General features: G+C 45.8%; 1 protein-coding gene across 1 annotated transcript in view; it reads right to left on the bottom strand.

The window, feature by feature from the left end:
* Positions 1–19355, bottom strand: part of LAMA1 (laminin subunit alpha 1) — a gene marked incomplete at both ends in the record, with an annotated part of 143577 nt that extends 124222 nt beyond the window's left edge. The window contains one exon of the mRNA XM_079717957.1: positions 19283–19355. Within this exon, the coding sequence (XP_079574083.1) occupies positions 19283–19355 (73 nt within the window). The remainder of the gene's footprint in view (positions 1–19282) is intronic.
* Positions 19356–19605: the final 250 nt, after the last annotated feature.

The raw sequence follows: 19605 nt of genomic DNA, 5'->3' as shown, positions 1-19605 counted from the left end.
GAAATAGGAAATCAGAGTGTCAGAAAGGGCACTGGGATCAAGAACCTGCCAAGAACAAAAGTTCGGCTTTACACATAAAAATCAAAGGCAGAAGGTCTGCAGCAGGCACATGCGACACAGTTTCCCATCACTTGGCCGTGCACTTAATATATTAGACGACTATACATTTTTGTTGAGAGACATTATTTACTTTAGTTAGTGTTAACTGTGATTTGTACTTTTGCCCCCATTCGGGACACACAATGGAATCATTTTTCCACCCCTGTACTTAACCAGTAGCTAAAGACTTCATGACACCAAACTCCATCGAGCATGAAATAAATTCCTTCTCACTCACCAGTAGATTCTTTTCTTTTTTAAAACCCTTTATTCACAGTCTGGGTCCACTTGCCCTTCTTAAATGCATTTTAGGACCACTTTCATCTACTGGAAACTCCCTCATTAATAGTAAGTGAAAACTACCATGAAACTGAGGGCAAAAAATGCTACTACACATGATTAGCGCAGTTTTTAGCTGAGATGCTTTCCACATTGAATAATTTGTTTTTAAAAGTTTCTGGGCTTTTTCCCAGCAAAAAATATTTTTGCTATCTCAAAAATAGGGTATCTAAAATACTGACTAGCGCCAAGGTGCAAGGCTCACTGCAGCAATTTCTTTATCAATATTTCTCAAATGATTCGAGGCCAACCATTCTTGGCCTTAATGCACTTTGGGTGTAAGAGAAGCATGAGTTTTTTCTAATGAGCTTTTTTTTTTCTTTTTTGGAAAAAAAATTTTGGGGTTCTAGCAAATGTTATATTTGTCTAATCCATACTCAGAGTCATTGTGATATTCTGAAAAGAAAATGATTTGCAATTCTAAGGTAAAGGATCTGGGAAAATATGTTCAGATCGTTTTTAATGGCATATTTAATATCTAACCTGGAGGTGTCCAGGCTTAATATGGACTGTCCATTCTAATCATGGGTTTACTATCACCTCTATTAGAATCACTAGTGCCTGTAACAGCAGCTTTGGGTAAGAAGTGAGCATGTGGGATTTTGAGTCAGAAAGCCCTTGGCTTGAATTCCGGGTCTACCAGTTGCCTGCTGAGGGCTTCCCCTCTCAGTCTCCTTGTCTGTGTAATGAGAGGCACTATGCCTGGGAATATTTATGAGCATTAAATGAGATTGTGTCATAAAGGGCCTAATACAATGTATGAAGGGCTCAATAAATAATTGCTATGATTATTTTCATATTATCAGTGGATATCACTAATACAATTATAATTAGACTTTCATGGTTATATTTCATCTATTGGAGTCTCTGTATCTCTGATTAAGTTTTAGATGAAGTAGTTGGTTTGCATTTAAGGGTCACCAAGTACGAAAAGGATCTACCTTTAAAGAGAAGAACCATGCAGCCCAGAAAGCTGTACATCACGAAAGAGGCGTGGAGGAAACTCAGACCCTCGGGTCACCCCACCCTCCTCCAAGGCAGGGGGTCCCTGCACAGAAGGCTGAGCAGGAGTGCTCCCCCAACTCACTCATCCCACCCCACCCTCTGGCCCTCCCTCTCCTCTTTTCCTTCTTCTTATTCTTTCTGTTGTTGCCTTTGCAACACTGTGTAGTTGGATCCGAGCTAAACGTACATTTATAAACAGCGATCCCCTCCTCTCATTTTCCTGTAAGCTGACAGGGAAGGCATCTCTGGGTGACATTTGAGCAGCTGCCTCAAAAATAAGAAGGGACTAGCCATGCAGGGGTAGCAGTACCGTTTAACACATTTGGCTTTCTTTGTATTCTCCTTGCATTAAAAACATGCTGAGAATAGGTCTGTGACCTTTGTCAAAGGGGTCCACTGGCGCCAAAAGGTCAAGAACCCAGGCAGGGAAAGCACTTCGGCTAAAGTGCTGGGAGCCAGGAGTTCATGGCATAGGTGACTCTGTAAGTCTGCTTTCCCACCTCCTCTACCAGGAACCTAGCTCATCCCTGGACAAGGGCAGCCAGGAGGATCCAGGTGGATTGTGAAGGTGAGAGGGGCTTGGACCAAGGCAGGAGTTAATGCCCTGCTCAGGTGAAGTCCTCAGCCACCTGACCAGGTGGCCTGGAGAAGCAGCTGCCTCCAGCTCAGGGGCCCTAGGTGGAAAATGAGTCCTTAATGCCAGCCAGGTTGCGGGACCAGAAGACGAGATGCCTTGAGGAAACTAATGAAAACTTTCCCTCTCTCCCAGGGAATACAATCACCCTCATGAGATGTAGGTTATCATCGGATTTCCCACATTTGGCACACGAGCGTATTTTCAGGGCACGCCCTCTGTGGATGCTGAGGACCACACATGAAAGAAGAGAGGGGTGGAGACCGAGGAACGTTTAAACTGAAATTACTTACAGTAATGCATCCCAACCCCTAAGATACGTTCAGGAGGCTCTTTACAAGCCGTGGCACAATTCATCTTAGCTCAAACTTTTTTTCCCAGAAAACAATACAAATATACCTGTATTATGAAGTAGGTGTATTTGAAAATTATTATAAGTGAAACTGTTTTCCCACTTTTACTTCTGATTGATCAGCCCTTGACAGCAGCTTCTGACAATAAGGGATTCCTTATTCCTGTTTCTTTCCCACAAGAAACCTACAAGCAACATTTTGCCAAACAGAACTACACCATTTAAAGACATTCTATTTCAAGTTATTTATTATACATTAAAATCACTTTAATCATTACTAAATGGTCTTGTTTTATCAAATACCATACCAATATTTTCAGAATGTTGAAACAATAAAACATCGACACTAAAGTTGAAATAGATGCAAGTTTTCTTGCTTCGTGTCAAACAGGGCTTCTGTTTCCAATGAGAATTCTGCAACACTTACCAGTTATTTTATTTCTCAAAAATCTACCACTTGGGAGCACTTGTGAAGGAAAGTGACTTGAGTCCCCCGTGGGCTGTAGCGGACCCCTTTCAGCCGAGACAGAGAATGAATGGCCCCTCCCCCCGCCACCAAAAAGCAAATACTTGGTGTTTGGACGAAACCAATTTAATCATTGATGGCTGTTAGTAAAAGAAAAAGCTTTACAATATTCTAGGGATTCCAAGGCTCTTTCCAGCACAGTGGGAAAAAAAAAAAAAAAAAAAAAGATGGGAGAGAGAGAGAGAAAGACCCCACAGGAACTTAAGGAGAAGTCAAATCCCAGCTCCTGGGAGTCTGGCATTTAACACCCTTGACTTTTTTTCTCACGTGGGAAGATGAAAAGAAATTTAATCTCAGAAAACCCAGATGGGGTGGTGGGCAAAAGGCCTTGGAAGGGTTTTGCCAGAGTCCATTTCCATAGCAATGGGCTCGAGGTGTCCTTGATAAAGACAGAGGTTTTCACTGTAAGATAAACAAGCTATGAGGACCTAGGCCTGAATACTGTCTGTAGAAAATCACACCTTATCAAGACTGCCTCCTCCTGCCACAAAGGTTCCTTAATGCTTATATTTGATGACACTGCGGGTTTTGACTCAATACCCAAGTTTAGTTGCAGAGACCATAACTACAATTCATCCATCAAGAGGTTTTCTCTTTTGTTGCCACAAAACGGAAATTTAAGGGCAACAATTAAAAAGCTCTACAGGATCGAAATCACTATAGCACACAGGCAAAACGCAAAAGCACCTCAACATCCATAAGTATTTTGATATTTCATATTATTCCCATTACCCTGGGAAGCCACTGCCCCATCTCCCTCCTCCAAATTCTTACAGGAGGGAACTCAGCTTAAAGGGAAATCAAAAAGCAGGTGCAGCCGTTAGGTGGAATATTGACAGCTCTGTTGAATGAAAATGCAGTTATATTCTGCTCGTATCAATATCATGTATCATGTCTACAGTGTTTATATCATTTGCTTAAATACCTAAAAACATCAATTAATTCAACATTGTCTAACCAGCTAAACGCTTCCAAAAACCACCAACTTTTCTACAAACGCTTCAAGGTCTTAGTTATTTCTTCCCCCTTCTTCTGCCACTTCTGTGCTCCATTATATAAATTTTACTTGCTTATGCTTTAAAGCTTTGGCATGCTCTTTAGGGAGGTACCCAAGGCCACTTCATGGGTGTGCAGTCGCCCTTGGTTTAGAGCCCTGTTGATACTGTCTTGAAATTTCTCATAATGTAAACAAGGGGGCCCACATTTTCATTTTGCGCCAGCTCTTAAAATTATGTAGTTGGTTCTGGATACGCCTTGTGAAAGCGTCAGTCAGGGACTGGCCTCAGGAGCATCCATGGACCTCTGACTGGATCACTTGGCATTCGAGATGCCCGATGCGTTACCGCCTCTAACGCCAGGACAATGACCCCGAGGAGGCTGGATCCACCGGATTACAGCTCCATTTATTCCAGAACATACTGAGAGGGACAGTTTACAAACCACGAAAGCATTTGCAATACCTTCCACCTCAGAGACCAACAACAGACAAACACATTTGACAACTAGAGTAAATACCCCAATCAAAAGTCCAGAGTCACATTATCTTGGTATTATTTTCACTGGGGTTGATAACACTGTACTTTCTGAGTTCTAGTACCATTGTTTCTTCTGAGATTGGGCTGCTTCTTTATCTAGATACATACACTTAATGGGATAATCTGTCTATTTTTTTAGAGCTATTACTAAGTCAAGGATGTATATGAGAATCCTGATCACTGTCTTCAGTTCCTGGCCTCACGCTGGCTCTTCACTCAACTTCAGTTGGGATTCTCCTCCTTTAAATCACTCAAAATGCCCTCATCAAGGTCTCCATCCCCAGCGTGCAGTTCACCTGCAGTTTACTGGACCTCACGGTAGCTTTTGTAAACAAGGACCCTTCTCTCTGGTTTAAACCCCTCTTCTTTTGGCCCTGTCATACTGCAGACACCGAGTTCTTCCCTGTCACAGCAGCTTGCTGGCCGTCTCTGCCAATGATCCAGACTCTCCCCATGACCCGATGTCCCAAGGAAAGCAGAAGAGGCCCATCCCCCATACAGGCACATTCTCAGGGGGAAAGCGGGAGGCGTATACTTTCCCCAAAACTATTTACAGACACTAGTTCGGTTCTCCACCCCACGTGCCCAGCACTCCCTTGTTTGATATGATTAATCCCCACGTGGATAACAACAGAACAAGGCATCACACGCATGGGAAGTGAACACACTGGGTCCTGGAATGAGTGGAATCTCAACAGTGGCTAAAATAAATCCAGTATAAGTTTCACAGGGATAGATGCAGGACCTTCCACGTTTCCCCAAACCCACCTGCAAGCACAGCGCAATCTGGGTGAAGACGGAAAAGATGCTCTAGTTCCTGGTGACAGGGACACACAACATGAAAACGGTGCTATGAGAAAAGTGAACATGACCTAAGGTTGAATTAATAGAAAATGACCCTTGGCATCCACAGATTTGATCCTTATAACTGAACTATGCACAAGATTTACGAAAGTCATTCTGTGCTCAACTGGGCAGAGAGAGGGTTGGAGGAGAGCTTCTCAAACTTTTATCAAATCAGCTGGAGATCTTGTCACAAATGCAGATTCTGATTCTGCAGGGCAGGGCTGGGGCTGAGCTACTTCCTGGTTAAGTATCTCCCTGGGGCTGCTGCTTTGACTTCAGCAGATGAAATGGTCTCTTGGGTTTTTTCCAGCTCTAACTCTCTGGGGTTGGCCAATTCAGCCAAGCCCTGGCACAAAGTCCATCGGACTGATGAGTAAGATCACACTTCCTCCAGAGTTTTCTGTCACTATTTAACCAGAACTCCAGATTCCCCATCCTGCATTTATGTTTTGGAGACCTTTGGCAATTACTTTTAGAGGGAATTCGGGACTTTGGTTAAAACAAAGTTTTTGGGCTTATTGTAAAGAGGGGAAAAAGGTCAAGGCCTCCAAAATTAAAGATGTAACATACAAACAAGGTCACCTGAGCATCAACCAGGACAACCTATTAAAGCAAACCAGTGTTTTGATTCCTCAGTCCTGTTCTACCCGAGTGATGCTGCCACTAGCTGGTTCATCCATGTTGAAAATGATGCTATTGAAGACATGGTGAAATGCTTCGATGATGTTAAATTTTAAAGAAGGTTATGTACCTGCACTGCCTATTGCTGACAGAGACCCAGCCCTTTCAGCCTGTCCTGTCCTGATGGTGCTGGTATTCTGACCTGATGTCTTTTCACAGAGGCCTGGAGGGGGCTTTACACACGGGGGTGGGGTGGGCCAGAGGGGACAGTACGGCATCCGTCCCCTGGCTGCCCTGGGACCTTGCCTTTGAGCTTCCGGGACATGGTCCAGGTCTAGGTGACAGAGGAGAGGAAGCATTTTCAAAAGAGCCTCTGAGCAAAAACAGGGCCATCCTCAGAAAGTGGGGCTGTCTCCCCATCCTAGCGAAGAAAACAGCTGGAGAGACTTGGGAAAGGTCAAGGACACAGCAGTGCCCTTGAGCCCTCCTCTCCATCATATTAAATTAAGATTTCTAATATTATTTTTCTTTCATTTTCTGAATTTTCCCCTATATTTTCATTATGATAATAGGGAAAATTTAGTCTATTTCCACACATTAGTAGTGAATCAGAACCCAGCCTGGACCGCATGAATAGGTGACTCTCAAACAGGCCACATTTATATACAACTTCTCTTTTTATTTTTTAAATTGAAGTATAGTTGATTTACAATGTTTCAGGCGTACAGCAAAGTGGTTCAGTTTTATATATATATGTGTGTGTGTGTGTGTGTGTGTATTCTTTTTCAGATTCTTTTCCATTATAGGTTATTATAAGGTATTGAATATAGTTCCCTGTGCTATATAGTAGGTCCTCGTTTCATATACATCTTCTTTAATACATTTTCTTTTCAAACAAACCAGTAAAAACCAAATAGCCTGTCTTTCCTGCACACTGCAGTAGGATTCACATATAAGTCCCCCACTTTGAGCAAAGTGCACATCTTCAACCAATGGACTGTGGACGGTGAGTTCTCTGTTTTAGTCCTACGTGGCACTTTCCATACCTGCCCCTCCCCCTCGGGTCAGCACCTCAGCACAGACCTCCCCCTGCTGACTCTCCAATCCTCTGCCCTTTACACTGGACAAGCTGGCATGGTTAGGAGCCTCATTTGTTTACAGGAGGATGTCAGCCCTTCTTTCAACCTCAGAGATTGGTTCCCCACTGGCCAGTCCAGAACTTCTGTGAGTGCGGCAATTGTTCCCTCCTGGGGGTTGCAATTTCCAGAGCCCTCCCCGACTTGAGTTGAAACCGAGGATCTAAACTGATTGACTCAAGATGAGCATCCTCTAAACATAAACGGTAACTAGTACAGTATCTGAAATTAACTTTAAGAAACTTCAATATAAAGACAGTGACTCGGTGCATGTGATATCGTGTGTGTGTGTGTGTGTGTGTGTGTGTGTGTTACTTAGGTTAAACTACCCATTTGCAGCTGGTATTAAAAGCAATGATGCGTCTCTTGGGGTGGTCAGGGCGTATTCCAATAAGGAAGACTGTCCAGGGTTGGGGCACTCACCATAATGTTCTCTGTCTCCATCAACATCAATACTTTGCTAATTAGCGAGGAAAATATTTAAAATGGGCTATTAGTAAAATTAGTGGATTGTTAACAGAATCACGAACAACAGAAATAGAATCTCATAAAGAGAATTTCATGGTAGTCAAGATATTTATATAAATTAAAATATTTTAGTGGGACTTTATGGTAAGTAAAGAGATCGACAAAAACAGTTCTATAACTGAACAAAATTTTCAGAAACAACCATTTCAGGATTCTGAAACTAACCAACAAACAACAAGTTGGGAAGCTTTTCTTTATGAAAGGCGGCTAGGGTTTCAGGTCACACTGTGAGAGAGAGAGAAGCTTTCTGCCTGGGTCACTCCATACTCACCCCCGCTCCCAGGGCAGGGTGAGCCCTGAAAACCAGCAGCTTTAGTGCTGGAGATGGACAGCTGACTTGATTTGGAGCAGAGAGTGGAAACAGATGCTCCGTGATGCTGCCAAAGTTGTAAACTCAGTAGAAAACAAATGGGGAAACCCTGTAGTTCGGCTAGCTGAGGTTGCCATCCTAGTAGGGGAAGATACAGATGGCTAGACCAGCCAAACACTTAACAGGGGACCCTGGGCACATGGGCATCAAAGAAGGACCAGATCAGCTCTCCATACTTCCCAGGCTTTTTTTTATTGAAAAAGAATAAAATAGTTAAGAAAAGGTTTAACAAAGGAAATTCAAGACCAATACACTGAAAACTGTGAAACATTTCTGAGAGAAATTAAATAATATCTTAATGAATGAAGACAGGTTTCTTATTCATAGACAGGAAGACTCAATATTATTGGACAGCACTTCTCCCCAAACTGATCTACAGATTCAATCTAATTCCTATCAAAATCCCAGCTGGCTCCTTTGTAGAAATTGACAAGCTGATACTAATGGAAATGCAAAGGACCTAGAACTATCAAAGCAATTTAGCAAAAGTGAATTGTGGAATGGCTTAAATCACCCAGTTCAAAACTTATTACAAAGCCAAAGGAATCCAGACAGTGTGATGTTAGCACAGGGACAGACACATGGATCAATAGAACAAAAGAGGGTCCAGAAATATACACTGAAAATCTATCTGATTCCTTCAAATATTATTACAGAATTATTTGAATATTGAATTTGAAATTACTTCATTTACAGAAAACTGTCTTATGCACAATTTTTCAGGGAATGGTTGACCACAGAAAACAAGGCACATCTTAACTTAGTCAATTTTAATAATTAAAACTAAACCAACAAGGTTGGAAACTACTAAAGGCACACTAGATGTTATGCTCATATTTCTAAAGAGAATAGACCATTCTTTCATTCAGTAATAAGTGATTTTTATCACACAAAAATCCATCTGTGACATAAATTCTGTATGCCTTTGTTCTGTTCCTGAGAAGACCAGGCTGGCTTAGCCCAAAATGCCTGGAGGAAAACAGCTGTTCCCCACTTAATGTCCTCCAAAGGCAGGCAGGTAGCGTTCCTTTAAATAAAAACTCTCTATAAAAATGTAACTCCAAGAGCTAGTCAACAAATGCCAACAAGACTGAAGTCAAGGCAAAATAGAGTGTTCTACGGTCACAGTCTTCAAACTAAAAGGAAACACATTGCAGTAGAAATGCAGTGTTCAATCAGAGTTCTCTCTGTTTACAGTGAGACTATTTTACAGCAATAAGTGGGGTGATATTGGTGGTCCAGGCATTCAGAAACAAAAATTCCTCCAAATCTGAACTGATGGACACACGTAGCCTAGGATTCCTTGGGCACTTCTTGTGCCTGCTTGACTACAGTTCTAGGGGTTCAAGGACCAGTGTGCAGAACTCTAGAAACTCAACAAATACTTATTGAATATGTGAGTCAATGAGTTGTGTGTTTGAGATGCCTAGAAGTCAGTGGCCCCAAATCTAGAAATAAGATTTTGTTAAATATAATCTGGGCTTCAAGCCATATTCGTCATTCAATATTATTTCAATTACAAAAACGTAATCCTTTTATCTCCTTTGTACTGAATTGTTATATGGGGAAAAAAAGGTTAATGATCTCTTCAAGCTGTCAAGCCCCACCTGATTTCCAGATTCTGTGGCTCTTCTCTCTCTGTATTAGACCCCGTCTGTGACCAGGGAAAGTATCTGGATTTAGTGTTTCTGCTACTAGGTTGTCCCTGGTCATGTGTTTTGGTTCAGAATGTGAGCTTTAGTCCCCAGAATGTTTGACTATCTCCTACCGTAGCTTGCTTACCTGCATTCTTGTTCCCCATCCCTGCATCCTGTCTGGGTACCTGCTAAGGCCTCCCAGCCTTCTCGAGCTGGCATCTGTCCTTTCCCAGCCCATCTCTGCCCAGGAATCATCACTCTACCTCCTCATTAGGGACTTTTCCAAATCCCAACCGCCTGTCTGTCTGAACCTCTCAATACTATCCATCCACTGGGCTCCCTCACAGCCCCTGGTGCTTGCCTGAATTGGGACTTTCATTCATTCATCCAACCCATATTTACAGATTCAACACTAAACGCCAGACGCTGAGTAGGTATTAGAAATAAGAACAAAAATCTCTGCCCTCCAGGAGAGACAGGCAAGGTAACAAACTGTTACAAAATGACGTGCTGGTCAGAGGTGTGCACAGATTGCTATGGCAACCAGCAGGAGGCACACCTGGATGACTGGGTGGACCAGAATAAGGCAGTGTCACAGGTGAACCACCATGTCACATTATGGGAACCACGGATGCGTCAGAATGGCCCAAAGAGGGTACGCAGTGGGCGAAGCAGCTGCGGAGAGGCTGGAGCAGGGCCTAGTAAGTCCTGCTCAGTAGAGTGAGAAGCCACTGGAACAGTTCCACAGGGACGGGATGACCCCATCAGCTTCACGGCCCGCTAACGCCTGGGAGGCTTCGGATGCCAACGGCTTTCTGGGCCCTGGGGAAACTTTTATTGGCCACATTAGACTCATCCCAGCATCTGCAGCCCGGCTATCCATTCCTGCAGAGCCTGCCTCAACCCAGCAGATGGGCCGGGTCCAGATTCCAGCTCCATCAGTCTGGGGTTAGTCAAATACAACACCCTCCAGTACCGTTAAGCCTTTAGGTGGGCGCTGGTCTGCAGGTCAGTGTAGGTGGGTTGTGGGTGTGTGTGGTGTGTCTGTGGTGTGTCTGGTGTGTGTGGTGTGTGTGGTGTGTCTGGTCTGGTGTGTGTGTGGTGTGTGTTTGTGGTGTGTGTGGTGTGTGTGTGGTGTGTCTGTGGTGTGTGTGGTATGTATGGTGTTTGTGGTGTGTGGTGTGTGTCTGTTGTGTGTGTGGTGTGTGTCTGTTGTGTGTCTGTGGTGTGTCTGTGGTGTGTGCGGTGTGGGGTGTGGTGTGTGTTAGGGATGTAGAAGGTAGAAAGGCTCTTATCTTGCTGTTGGAGCTTGAAGGGAAGTCATTACCAAACACTGAAAAAACCTTCTAACATGCAAATGACCAGGCCCCACCCCAGACCACATAAATTGTAGTCCCTGAGGCGGGGGCCCTGGGCATTCATGTGATTAAAATCTAACGCGCAGCCCAGACAGAGAATTTCTGAATTAACTGTACCTGCTCTCCACGGCAAAGAGCTGGCCAAGCAGGTGAGCTGTGAGGCCCCCGAGACAAAGGAAGTCTGGAGGAGTCGTCACCCAGCAGGGGGTCTGGTGAGGAAGTTAAGACAGGGCACTCACTGCCCCTTCCCTCTCCCCTGCCCTCCCCCCACAGGGCCTGCTTGCTGCAACCTGAACTTATGTGACTGGGAGCAAGCAAAATACAGATGCTAACTTCCACCTGTGCTACTTGAATCCCCTCAAACATGATTTCTCATGGAGAACATTTCTTTCTAGCTATGCACTTGGACTTCCTCAAAAACAATTCCATCGAGAATGTCCATAGTGGAATCATAATGAGGAAAGCGGCTGAGAACGAGGACCTCAGGACACACCCCGACTTGGGGCCTGGAAGGTCGAAGGTCCACTACACGTTTGGTGCATGAAACTGAGCAAGTAAGTGCATGAGCAAACAGGGGGAAAAATCTAGAAACACTGACTAGAAATGACAACAATCCCACAAGAAAACATTATTCCCTACCCCAAGAAGGTGTCAAGGATTTAAAATGCCAGCTCCCTTACAAGAAAAGCAGTGGGAGCTCCCAAAGGCATGTCACAACGTTCACGAATATCTCAAACTCTCCCCACCCCAAACTTCTAGAATGAACAAAAGTGCAGCCATGAAGCCAGGGCAGAGTTGTAAAGAGTTGGGAAAACTAGATCACGTACAAAAACAAAGACAGAAATGCCTGAATTGGAGATTCAGAAGGAAGGGTTTGAAGGATGGACGGTGGGAAGTTTGAGGATGGGGAAAGAGTGCTAGCCCACCCCAGGGCAGAGCCACAGGGACAGAAAGTACACCAAGTGGCAAAGATAGTTCCGGAAACAACTATTTAAACTGGAAACCCAACAGGCTCAGCTTGAAGGCCGGTTGGAAAATTCCTTCCGCCTCTGGTATCCAGATAGGAAAAAGGTTTCCTGAAACAGATTCTAGATCCTACTTAGACCTGTGGAATCCTAATTCCCTCCAGTGGTATGAAATCTAGGAAGCTGGAGGACCTCCTGCCCCGAGAGGAGCCGGGCTCAGGGCTGGGTTTGCAATCCAGGGGCTGGGTAAGGGTTTCATCGTTGTTAAGGCAACCCCGTTGCCTCTGCGGGGGGCTGGGGGGCGGTCTGTTGGCGTTACTGCCCTCTCACTACCTAGGGCTCAGGTCCCAGCACTAGAACCTGTGCCCCCAAGTTATCTGTGTGTGGAAAGAAATGCAGGGAGCTAAGGTTTTGCTCTTTGAAAGAAAAATGTCCCCTCTTTTTTGACCTTGATCAATGGCATTCTGGGCAAGCCATCCACAAGAGGACCAGATGGCAACTCTGGCTGGATGGGAACCCCGACTGATCACAAAATACAACGCAAGTTCAAAAACGGCCACAGAGGCCATAAAAACAAGTCTGTCCTGGGGCGGGGACCAACTGGCCATGGGGGATCGGCTGAGGCTTCAGGTAGAGAGTGGGGATGCCACTCAGGTGAGGGAGTCATGGGAACAAATCACACAGCCCAGAGTCAATACCTCACTTTGTGAATCTGGGGGGATGACGGACGGCTGTGGCCAGCGGGTGAAGCCAGGGGGTGCGTTATGAAGACAGCGGTTAAGGAGCACCAGTCTCACCGCCATGTGGGACTAGATTAGATGAGCAGATGCTGCCATCAGAGACTTATTCCAAGTGGCTGGTTATAGTCTTCTGGACAGACAGTGGTCATCTGCAGTGTCATAAAGAGGAACAAAGGCAAAAAAAATCAGGGACCTTTTTAAAGGAAGAAACAAAAATGCAGAGGGATGATTTAGATAGGGGGAATCCAAAAAAAGAAAAGAAAGAAAGGAAGATGAAGCCAAGGTGACCAAAAGAATGCCATAAACTGGCAGAAACAGGGAAAGAAGTCATTGGAGCAGGAAAGAATTCCTGTGCTGCGCCTGAGATAACAAGATAATCGCTTTTAGTGAGTAAAATCCTGCCATTACAAAGAGGTTGGAAGACATTTAAAAGTGGGGTGTACAATAATCAGCATCGTGGAGTGAGGGTTTTTCTCCTTTCTGAGTGTCCCCTCTTAACTAAAAATGATCTGCTAAACTTAAGCATCTTTTATATTGTTGTAAAGAGTTTCCCGAGGTTCTGGCAGGAAATTATGGAGCAATGCTACAAAATGCAGGAAATCCTTCAGGGAATGGGAAAAGATGGCACTTTCCATAAATACTCATGGAGCTAAATCTGACATTCCCATCAGCAAGGCAGGAGGTTCTCTGGCACAAGAACTGGAGTCATACTGCCTGCTGGGCCAGCAGATCCGACTTCAAAGATAAGTTCAGGAATGAAGAGATTCAGACTTCAAATGGTTGAATCAAAAAAGGGAAAAAATGCACACACACGCTGAAATCAGGATCTGATGTGTTTCCACAGCATCGTTTCTGGATTAACCTCTGAGGTAAATGCTTACCTAGGCAAGAATGTTATCCACCACGCTGGTGTGGAATCTCAGTGTTTCCATTGTCTGTCTCCTGCCTCTCAGCAAGACACAAAATCACTGGGAACAAGTTACCCCAAAGAAAGCTCTCCCGATCCAGCCTTGAGAAAACAAAGACGCTGGTGGCAAGCATCTGTGCCGTGAAATGGTTACTCTGAGCGCTGTCACCTCAGTACAAAGGACATGAAGATGCAATGAACCCAGCTGGAGTGCAGCATTTTACACTGAAATAGCTCCCTGGCAGGCATGTCCCAACAGAACCCAAGTTCACGAACTTACCTAATTTACTTCTATAAAGGAGTTTTTTCTCCTCATTAATTTTGAAATGCATTTATTTACTCAATTGTCCATGGATACACGCTAGGATTTTAGAAATAAAACAAGTAAAATAATTAGTTGCAAGCATGTAAATAAGCTACATACATCCTTCTTAGGAGACTATAGTTTATCTTGTTCATCCAAACATTTCTGAGGAATATCAGTAACAGGTTCAGCTAAGGTCTCAGAGCAAGAGTTCTCTCTGGTTATCTCCACTTAACTTTGTATTCAAGGTACAGTCTTAACTTTATTCATCAGGAATTATTATTATTATTATTATTATTTTTTTTTTTTTTGCGGTACGCGGGCCTCTCACTGTTGTGGCCTCTCCCGTTGCGGAGCACAGGCTCCGGACGCGCAGGCTCAGCGGCCATGGCTCACGGGCCCAGCTGCTCTGCGGCATGTGGGATCCTCCCGGACCGGGGCACGAACCCGTGTCCCCTGCATCAGCAGGCGGACTCTCAACCACTGCGCCACCAGGGAAGCCCAGGAATTATTTTTAAAATTTAAGTTTTTCTGTGTCTGCCATTGTCGTTCCAGTAATAAATCATACTTTTTGGAAAAATAAATAACACACTATCCTTAACTTCTGATAGAGTTATTCTTAAACTTAACCTCTCTACATCATAAATCGTCTAAATATATTTTTTAAAAATTATTTACAGCTTCAGGAATAGCTTATGAATGCTACAGTAAGCAATACTTAAAGAAGGAGTACAGGGTCATGAAAGCAATCAATGAGCTAGTTCTTAAATTCCAAAAGATCTAGGAAACAAGGCTCTAATACCGTCTGTCAAAGGCCATGTTGAAAAGGACAAGTTGGAAAGTGAAAAGTCAGTAAGTGTAGACATTGATTAAGTGATGCATTTAACATCCGACAGCAGGGATATTAAAGAAGTAGTAAGAAGGACGGACAGTGGAGATAGGAAGAGTGTTTCCTGTTTTATCAGGAAATAACTAGTACCTTTCTTATACTATTAGAAAGTGCTAGGGAGGAAGCAGGTTTTAGGAAGTAGCTTGCTTTTAGGAGTTACATGAAGAAACATCTAAGGAAAGATACTCAAGAACTAAAAATCGTAGTTACCTCAGAAGTAGGTGACTTAACCTTTTCTATATACCCTTTGGTATCTTTTGAACTTTGTACCATGGGCATGGATTACCTATTCAAAAATAGTTTTTAAAGTTACTTGATGCGTGAATAAAGATATTAATCTCAATGTGGCTCAACCAAGACAGGTGGTTATTAACCACCAGGAACATTGCACAGCGATGGATACCCAGTTGGGAATAAAACAGCCTCTGCCCTCAGGAAGCCCAGGCCAGTGGGTGAGACAGATCAGTGAGCCACTGGCTTAGGCCACCAGGATAAGGACAACAATGGCGCTAAGGGACCAGAGCACCAGGAGTCCAGGGAAGGGCACATCATAAATACTTCAGCAATCACGGTACCGGGAAGCTTTCTGGGGGTTTTAGACCGCAATGGCAGGCTTGTCCAGCACTGAATAGCCCATGTGCCCGGCATCACTGGTCAGCTATGAACAGGGGCACGTTCATCCCCAGATAACACCCTGAGCTCTGGGCCAGCAGGCCAGCTGGGTCCCAGCCTCCTCCTTTAGCCCCATGGAATTCTCCAATGTCACTTTGTGTGTCCGTGTTATGAAGTCAGGAGTTTGAGAGGCATTAGTCCAAGCCTATAGGGTGGTGCTTCTAGAAAAATCATGGTGATGGTGGTGCTGAAGATGGAGAGGAGAGGAAGAGGGAGGCCCAATGAAAGAATCATCACAATATTTCATGGGAAAGACAAACAGTTCCTGAGCCTAGTCAGCAGTGGGGACAAAAATGGGAGATGGATTGCAGAGATTTTCAAGAGGTAAAATCAACAAGTCTTAACGCCCAAATGAATGTGGGTCCAGGATGGTGAGGACGCACTGCAGGCGAGACAGTTAGACCATCACCATGGACTGCGTGTCTATGATGCTGACATGCCCAACGCTGGGCCAATTTTCTCCCTGTGTTACTGAATCACATCAGTTCTCTGCATTTCACAGATCCAAAGATGCCGAGAAAGTTAACCAACATCACGGCTCATCAAAGTGACAGGTCTGGCGTTTGAGCCCAAGACTACTTGATTCTAAACCCAGACTCCAAATTCCAGAGAATACAGCTGGCAAGAGGGCCTCCCAATAGTTCTGTGCAAAATAGTAATAATGATGCTTAGATAATGCTTATTGAGGGCTGATCCTGGGTTAGGCACTGTTCTAAGAACTTATCTTGCATTCTTTCATTTCATCATGAACAGCCTCTCCAGGGAGGCACCATTACTATTCCCATTTACAGATGGTGAAACCAAAGCACAGAGAGGTTAAGTAACTTGCCCAATTTCCCACAGCTTGTAAAGCCAAAAAGTAAAACACCTAAAGCTTAAAGGCATATCTTGTCCTTTCTCCATAAAAACCTACTATAGGGCTTCCCTGGTGGCACAGTGGTTGAGAGTCCGCCTGCCGATGCAGGGGACATGGGCTCATGCCCTGGTCCGGGAAGATCCCACATGCCGCGGAGCGGCTAGGCCCCGTGAGCCATGGCCACTGAGCCTGCGCATCCAGAGCCTGTGCTCCGCAACGGGAGAGGCCACAACAGTGAGAGGCCTGAGTACCGAAAAAAGAAAAAAAACCTACTGTAGATGATAATGAATATCTGTAGAAACTTATGAATTATTCTAAAATTGTAGGGTGTCTCAAGGAAGCTTACCTTGAAATAAGTGGTCATATAAACATTTTACAATACTCGCGATTCTAAGAGTGGCACAAGACACTATGGAACAGCATGTGTTTATTTCATATCCTTGTTGCATTTGAATTCTCGATCATGCTATATTAACTACAGATGTAGGCTTTATATTAATGTCTGGAAAAGTGGAAGAGAAAAAAGGAATGGGCCAAAGTCTGGGATACGTAGGAAGTGGGCAGTGATGTTTTTATTACACAATCCTTGTTTCCAACTGCTAAAATCAGTATTTTTTCTTGGCCCTTACTTGGGGAATACAGCTACAGGAAAGAAAAATGCACCTTTGAAAGCCATTCAGGCACACACTTCACTGGAGAGCACATACACGCTAAATTTGAATGCTACATCATTTATGAGAATGAAGTAAATTTTCTCTAGTCATAGAATAGATTTTTTCCTCTATCCTTGGAATTGTCTATTTTTACTAAGAAAAAAAAAAAAAACAGTTCAAAACAAGAGTTGCTGAGCTGACCTGTGAAGCAACTATAATCCATGTAATTGCCAGGTGTGGACGTAACACAACATTATTGTTAGAACTTATACCACCTAGTATTTTATACTTAGGAAGAGCTCACTTTACACAGGTTACATCTCAAAGGAACTGAGCTATTGAGTCACATACCATGAGATGTAAAGTAATCCAGAGAGGCTGTGAAATGATAGAGAATTCCTAATAATCTGAATGCTATAGGATGATTGTTTTAAAAAATATAAGCACCAGATAACTAACTCACTGATGATGCTAGTCAGAATTATTTTATTATTATATTATGACCAGATTACACCATTTCACTAGTCATTCATGCTATATACACGGGGTCCCAACTTATATTTTAAAAGGTCAAAACTCCCTTAAAGGTGCCTGTTAGGAAGGGTGATGGTTGTGGGGTGAGGGCTGAAAATCTGGAAGGTAGTGTGAAAGATTCAAAGGCTCCCACGCAGTGGGTGGTTTTCCGCAGCATCTAAAAGCAGGAAAGCCCCACGCGGTCCCACTTTCTCCAAACACCATTCACAGCCGCCCAGGCCAAGTGCTGAGCCCAGAGGGGCGCGGAAAACACTCGGGGCATTTCCCCAGTCCAGGACTTTCAATTTCTTAGAACAAGGAAGCTGAGTCCAGCTGCTCTCCCTCCACCCTGTGGGAAAACAGGCTTTTCACTGTCAGCAACCCGAGAGAAAGGCGTTCAGCTCGAAGAGTCCAAGCCCGCTCTCCCGCAAGGCCGGCCCCTTTCTTCCCCGGATAACTATGTAAATTCCCTGCATCCCAGCCCCCGCCTCGCGCAGAGCGGACGCCCAGCCATTCAAAGCGCGTCGCTCCCTCCGGTCCAGCGATTCCACCACGAATGCGCCAATGAATGAGACGGGCTGCAGAGTTCACAGCTCAGCACGATGCCAAACACCCATCTTTCCCACGGGGTATTGAGCGTTCTGCCTGCCTACTTTTTTTTTTTTTTTAATTGGAGTTTAGTTGCTTTACAATGTTGTGTTAGTTTCTACTATACAGCAAAGTAAATCAGCTATACGTATACACATATCCCCTCTTTTTTGGATTTCCTTCCCTTTTAGGTCACCACAGAGCCTTGAGTAGAGTTCCCTGTGCTATACAGTCGGTTCTCATTAGTTATCTGTTTTATACATAGTAGTGTATTGGCATATATACACCGCCTACCTACTTTTGACCTGTACTTTCCTCCGTTTTTAATGGCACGTGTATTTGTAGGAGCATGCCCGCGGTCACGTATTGCATACATTAAGACGTTTTCAACAAATATTTGTGACCGCCTAGCCAACAGCCGGCGCCGGGAAGCCTTAGCCTCTGGGTAGAGCGAGCACGGTGTTGTCCACAGAAACCGGAGGGGGGTTTCCCTTTCTCTGAGGCACTGACAGAAGCTTTGAAAGTTCGCTTCGGGTTTCTGTTCTTCACCAACGTTGCCCCGCGAGTCAGCGTGTCCGCGCAGCCAGCCAGCCAGCGTCCAAGTTCCCGCTCCCTCACCCCGAAGTGACCACCGTCTATGCTGCGAGGGAACGGCCAGTTCGGCCACTTCGGGGCCTGCACCCAGCGCGGCCGGGAGGCGCGTCCGAGCCCTGTACGCCGCCCGCGGCCGGTTCCCACGTCCGCTCCTCCCCGCTCACTCCCCGCGCGCCGGCCCGCCCCGAGTGGCCAGGGGACCGCCCCCTTCCCCGGCCGCGGACCACCAGCTTTCCGCCGCCGGTCGGTGGCGGGGACTCTGTGGGCGCCTTTCCCATTCATTCTCCGTCCACCCGCCGCAGCCCCGACCGAGAGCCGGGCCAGCGCGGCTCTCCATAGGGGCTCCCGGGTCGCCAAGCCAGAACCGGGGACCCAGAGCCCGAGGAGGGGAAGCCCGAGGCGCGGATGAGGGGGCTGCGTCCGTCAGGGGTGCTCCCCCAGCCCTCTCCACCCCGGCCGGGCGACCTTTCCAGGAGACGCGCGGGAGACCCACGTGTCTCATCCCCGGTCGGGGGTGAACGCGGATGCGCGCACCGACCTCAGGCGCGGCCAGGCGTGGGGCTTTGTCCCGTAGCCTCCCGCCCGCCAGGGGACCGGGACGCGACCCGGGCTCACCTCTCTGCTGGCCCTGCGCGGCGACCCAGAGCAGCGAGGCCAGGAGCGCCAGCCCCGCGCCGCCGCCACACATCTCGTCTCTGCCGCTCGGGTGGCTCCGAGGAGAAAGCGGCGACCGCGCGCACGGACTCGGCGGAGCGCGACTCTGCGCTGCCCGTCGGCGCCTCGGACACACCCCCGCCGACCTCCGCCGTGCCCGGCCCCGCCCCCCGGCCTTCGCCGGAGACCCCTCCCCCTGGAGACCTCCTCCCCCAGCCCGGAGACCCTCCCCAAGGAGACCTCCCGCCCACTCTGAGAGCCCTCGCCATGGAGGCTCCTCCCCC

This window comes from Hyperoodon ampullatus (genome assembly GCF_949752795.1).
Source record: "Hyperoodon ampullatus genome assembly, chromosome: 13".
Lineage (NCBI taxonomy): Eukaryota > Metazoa > Chordata > Mammalia > Artiodactyla > Ziphiidae > Hyperoodon > Hyperoodon ampullatus.
This window is presented reverse-complemented; position numbering and strand designations above follow the sequence as displayed.